We start from the raw sequence: 5,413 nt of genomic DNA, 5'->3' as shown, positions 1-5,413 counted from the left end.
ACGGGAGTTAACGATAGGCAAATCACTTCCGCGCATCGTCTCATGCCTTTGAAATGTTCCACACGCATACACAAGGCTTTTGAACTTAACGGCCCCCCTTTGATAGCAACGGGTGATGCTTGCAAAGAAGCATCGTCATTCGAGATAGCTCTGGGGACGTTTAACATACAAATACCTCATGTTAATGTATACAGTTCCTGCAGCAAATTAAAAGGAAAAGCGTTGCTTACAAAGTCAACCCTCCCTCCCCCCCAGCACCCCATAACAACAAAAACAATTTTAACCGGAATGTCGAAATAAGTTTAAGCATTAGTTCTGAAGATTTGTTTTCTCTAATCAAGTTGACTCGACGTGCAGACGATACTCAAGAGTTGATTTTTCTCCCCCCTTCGGGATGTTAGCTAAACCACAACAATAGGATGAATAAACGTACAGTAATGTATTTCACATTTCTGCTGAAGGTATTTGCTTTGCTTCTGTCAATCCATATTCCGGGTCTCTTCCCATAGCTCACTGGAACCAAAACAAAGTGCAAAGCTTCTGTCTGCATTGAAATCATTGTTGGAGGCGTCGATCGCAGTATTATTTCATACATTCCATCCCAACAGCTTGTAAACCAGGCGCTGTGAACATCACTCAAATAAAACACAAAGGCGCTGAAAAGACAAGTAGGTTATTTCACATCCCATTATATTAAAAAAACCGATCTTTTGCAAAATTATGTCTAAAATATCGCTTGATCGTTGAGTTTGCTGTACATATATTATTTTATTTTGATACCACATTTCAGGTACAATTAATCCATGTCTGTGCCGAGATACAAAGAAAATGTATTAAATACAGCCTCAGGACAATTACTCTCGAGTGAAGAGAACTTAACACTTCAAAAGTGCCCAGAACATGACAGAGTTCAAAACCCCATAGTATTCTCTGTGTCTTTCGACCTGTTAATAACGCTGGGTTACTCTAAGAGGTGTACCTAATTGTACTTTACAAGTTTTGTCGTCATAGCGTGGTTTATTTAAAGATCTTCTCCTATATTTTCCAGTTTAAATGATCGTTTAAATATTTTTTTCTATTAAAAAAAATCAAACACACGCAGACAACCGGTCAGGTCTACTCCAGGATTTATTCTATAACTCGGGGTCTCCTGCAAAACCCACTTGTTACGAAATATATGCGAAATTTGCCTTTAAACTATCTGACTGCCAGTATATGCAAAGAAGTCGATACATGCTCCATTAAATAAAATAAAAAGCCATTCAACATTTACCGTACATCGTCTGCTTCATTCTATTAGATTTTCTTTTTACACAATTCCAAAATAAAAAGAAGAAATAAAGTTCTCAAAGTGCGTTCTGGATATATAAGATATATAAGTTCAGAAAAATCGCACTGAATTCTGCAGCGACATATCACTGTTAACTTTCTTGACAACTAAAAAAAAACCCTTAAATTTACCCTTATATATGTTCAATTTTTTTTTCAGAAGAATTTACAGGAAAATACTATACAAATCGTCTCCTGGACAAATAACGTCTCTCACCTAGATACTGGTGGAGTAATTATTTAATAATTAACTATTCTTAATTCTGACCTCAGTTTTACAAAGTCTTGCAAATATTTTACAAACTTGTAATCCGTATTATTTTCACTACACGGCGCCGTCAATCGTATTTGAAATCAGTCCGTCATTTTATTTCTTGTTTTTGACAACGAAAGGAATAAGTACCTTAATATACATGTTGAAATACTCGTCAAGGAATTTACACGCGAAAAAAAAATACTATACATACAAATCGTCTCCTGCACAAGCAGAATTTGCACTTGCAGCTACAAGTGTTGGAACTTTTTCAGGCGGTTGAGGACAGAATAAAAACAAACCGGGTCCTCTCACCCTGAGTGAATGTTGATCGGATGAAAAGGTATTTGGAAAATAGGTAAGCATTGAGAGAAAGCTTTCCCGACTGCAGAAGTCAAGATATTCGACTTTGGACCCAAATAAAAAAAGGTGGCCGGTTGGACAGTCGCTGTGCAGAGGCGATAACATACCGTGCCATACACATGCTTTACTTGTAGTCAGTGTGGGCCTGTGTGTGAGAGACCATCGAGGCAGTGCACGGTCCCGGCATTGGTTTGGACAGGAATTTGAAAATGGGTGCGCAGAGATGGGAACAAAATCAGAAGTTTTAAACTGCATTGCAAGTGGGGTTTGCAGAATCAGGCGGGCAAAGGCGACTTAAAAAACAATCAGGTGGTGGTGGAGGTTGGGTGGGTGGGGGGGGGGGGGAATGGAGGCAAGTTTGAAATGTGTGCCTTATTTATTTCTATCCTCAGCCTCCCAAGCCTTGAGGCAACACAGAGTTCGGCGGCGCTGGTTTCTCTGTCACAGAGCTCTCCCCGTTAAGTTGGTGGAAGTTGTACTTACACGTGAATCTCTGCTGCAAAGTTAAAGCCCTATTTGCCGTGGCTGCTGCTGCTGCTGCTGGCAGCTTCAGTCGAGGCCGTTGAGGGCGGCGGCGGCGCCTCCCTGGGCTGCTGCCTGCAGCAGCTCGGCCGGGGACGGGCAGCGGGGGGAGCCGGGCGCGCTGTGCTCGCTGTCGGTGTCGCTGCCTTTCTTGCTGCCGCCGGTCGGCCCGGCGGCGGCGGAGGCGGCAGGGGCAGCCCCGGCTGGCCCGGTGGCGGCGGGCCCAGCCCCCGCCCCCGCCCCGGGCAGCCCGCTGGCCTGGTGCGTCTTGACGTGCTTGCTGAGGTGGTCGCTCCGCATGAAGCGCTTGTTGCAGACCGGGCAGGCGAAGCGCTTCTCGCCGGTGTGGGTGCGGAGGTGCCGCTGCAGCTCGTCCGAGCGGGTGAAGCGCTTGCCGCAGAACAGCCAGTTGCAGACGAACGGCCGCTCGCCGGTGTGCCAGCGGAGATGCGCCTTCAGGTGCGACGTCTTGCCGTAGACCTTGCCGCAGCCCGGGATGTGGCAGCTGTGCAGCCCCTTCCTCCTCAGGCTGGCCCCGGCCGGGCCCAGGCGCTCCGCTTCCTGGCAGTTGGGGCAGTCGCAAGTCGCCCGGCCCGAGTAGCGACGGGCCGAAGAGCCGCGGGCGGCGGAGACCGGGCCGGCCGCCAGCGCCGGGTTGCTGCCGCCCAGCGGCGACGGGGCGGGCTCCGGGTACGAGGAAGGCGGCGGCGGCGGCGGCAGCACCGGCTTGAAGCCCTCCTGGGCGATGAGGTGCTGGCCCCCGGCCGCTAGCAGGTGGGACGAGCCGCCGCTGATAGCCGCCGCCGTGCTGAAGGCCGAGTGGCCGAGCGCCGGGTAGTCCGAGTTGTAGGCGCCCAGCGGCGAGGCGAGCGGCCCGCTCGGGTTCTGCACGTCCAGCCAGCCCGCCGCGCCCGGGTGCATGTCCCACCAGGCGCTGGCGCCGCCGCCCACCTCGCCCGCGATGCCCGGGTGCGACGGCTTGAACCAGGGCTCGTACGGGTGCGCCATGCCCACCCGCGGGTAGATGCCCTGCAGGCTGTTGGGCAGCGTGTCCACCGTGGTGTGCACCTTGGAGATGAAGACCGGCTGCCCGGCGTCCTGGGAGCCGGAGCCGCCGCCGCCGCCGCCCGCCGACGGAAACACCGAGTACTCGTTGCCAAAGGGCGAGCTGGAAGCCGGGTTGGAGGTGAGTGAGAACGCGCTGCTGCCCCCTGGCCCTCCGCCGCTCCCGCCGCCGCCGCCGCCTCCCGAGGAGCAGCTGACGCTGAATGAGTCGGACAGTCCTGCGCCGTTCCTCGCCCCGAAGCCCGAGAGGCTGGAGCCGCTGTTGCAACTGGAGACGGATCTTTTCCAAGGGTGGAAGCCTTTCCCGAAAGACGCGTTGTCCGACAGAGACGGGGACGGGCTCGGGCTGCCGATTTTATTGCACGTCGCGGCCAACATCGCTAAAGGAGTTGATCCTAGCCTCGGTTCTTCCTGCAAACGGGGGGTGGGGGGAGGTGGGTGGTGGGGAGGAGTGGGGGGGTGCAAACAAAAAAAAACACAACAATGCACACAGTTGCGATAAAACTCGGTTGGACACTAGCACATCAACACAGCAACTGATCTTACAAAAGCCAGCCGTGACACCGCCAGGCTGAAAAGTTGCAACCGTTCGTTCAAATACGATCAAGTCCTTAAAGTTAGAAGCGAAAGAAAAAGTGGCACTTAAACGCGTTCGGGGAACTTGATGAAGATCCCAACGAAAACAGTTTTATTTTTTAACAAGTTAATCGTTCTCAACATGAGGCAAACTTCAAGATTTAGCACAGAATTGGGCCTCATCCAACTTGACAAATACTGCATCAGAAAAGAATAGAACTAACATACCTGTAGAACCTGCAGGATCGCAAGGATAAATCAGAAGGCAAATTTTTTTTAAAAAAAAATTCACAGGTAACTCTGCTGAAATGTACAAGAAAAGGCCTCCCTTTGCCTCTCCGTGGGATCGCGTTTAGAGGAAGTTGGTGCAAATGCCCTCAGAGCGGTGCCAAACTAAAAAGTGACTCGGCCCTTCTTTTACCTCTTGCTTTATAAAAAAAAACTCAACAGGAGACTGATAGTCCTCCCTTGACTGGGACTTTTTTAACCACCTCGATCCAACAACAAAGAGCTAATTAAACCAGCAAGAAAATCCTTAGACTCACCCCCAGAAGTGAAGTTGCCATCACAAAAAAACTGCCCTCCTCAGAGGATCCCTTTTTTTTATTATTATTTATAAATCAGAGCACTTTTTTTAGGTGTGCAATACAATGATCAGTTCCGCCCATTCAACCACAAATGTAGCGTCTCTCGCCTTTGAAGTACCGCTAAGCCCCCGGCAGCCAATCAGCGTCGCTGGCGCCGTGACACTGCGCTTTGTGACGTCAGGCGCCACACTTCCACTCCGCTCATCCCCAGGAGCGGAGCGAGGAGCGGAGAGCACGGCGTAACTCACAGCGGAGCGGCCAGGGCCAGGGCCAGGGGCAGGGCGCAGTGCAACTGGGGGGGAATCGCTGCTTTCTTCACGCTGGGGACGCGAAGGGGCACTTGACAGCGGTCGGGGGGTGGGGGGCCCACCAGCGGAACGCTGGCGTGCCGCCGGCCGAGGCTCGCAGCGCAAAGACCAGGGCGGGCAAGCTCAAGCTGACAGAGGAACGGGCTCCCGAGTCCACCGGCACCTTGTATTCCAAAGGCGCCTCTCGCTGCTCTTGTCTTACACCTCCACCACCACCACTTGGGCTTTCTGTCCACTTAAAGCAGCAAGCGTTTCTTAATACGTTTTGCCAGTTAGTGTTTTATATAGAGGAGTGTGTGTGGAAGGAGAAATAAATCGCTACCTTTCCAATGTTGTTCTGTTATCCCTTAAATAAATATGACCTGAGCCACTTGTCCCGAGTGAATTTTCTGTTGTGCTTGGGCGCTTCA

General features: G+C 51.2%; 1 protein-coding gene across 3 annotated transcripts; it reads right to left on the bottom strand.

Moving 5' to 3' along the window:
* Positions 1 to 296: 296 nt before the first annotated feature.
* On the bottom strand, positions 297 to 4,760 carry LOC132816012 (transcription factor Sp8-like). 3 transcript variants are annotated; one of them, XR_009644732.1, is made up of 3 exons: positions 4,654 to 4,760; positions 2,429 to 3,943; positions 297 to 513 (listed from the first exon to the last, which is right to left on the bottom strand). XR_009644732.1 is itself a non-coding variant. In XM_060825418.1 (2 exons), the coding sequence occupies exons 1-2, from the start codon at positions 4,672 to 4,674 to the stop codon at positions 2,495 to 2,497; spliced, it is 1,470 nt and encodes a 489-aa protein (XP_060681401.1). In that variant the 5' UTR covers positions 4,675 to 4,760; the 3' UTR covers positions 1,456 to 2,494. The 3 variants fall into 3 exon arrangements, 2 of the variants coding, with proteins under 2 accessions (XP_060681401.1, XP_060681402.1); XM_060825418.1 differs by lacking the exon at positions 297 to 513 and having other exon boundaries at positions 1,456 to 3,943; XM_060825419.1 differs by lacking the exons at positions 297 to 513; positions 4,654 to 4,760 and adding an exon at positions 4,337 to 4,404 and having other exon boundaries at positions 1,456 to 3,943.
* Positions 4,761 to 5,413: the final 653 nt, after the last annotated feature.

The sequence above is a fragment of the Hemiscyllium ocellatum genome, chromosome 5 (genome assembly GCF_020745735.1).
Source record: "Hemiscyllium ocellatum isolate sHemOce1 chromosome 5, sHemOce1.pat.X.cur, whole genome shotgun sequence".
NCBI classification, from domain to species: Eukaryota; Metazoa; Chordata; class Chondrichthyes; order Orectolobiformes; family Hemiscylliidae; genus Hemiscyllium; species Hemiscyllium ocellatum.
This window is presented reverse-complemented; position numbering and strand designations above follow the sequence as displayed.

Coding starts and splice junctions, on each gene's coding strand:
- LOC132816012 (XM_060825418.1), bottom strand. CDS start 4,674: ATGGCAACTTCACTTCTGGGG. Junction 3,944..4,653: donor TGGCAACTTCACTTCTGGGG/GTGAGTCTAAGG, acceptor CCCCGTTTGCAG/GAAGAACCGAGGCTAGGATC.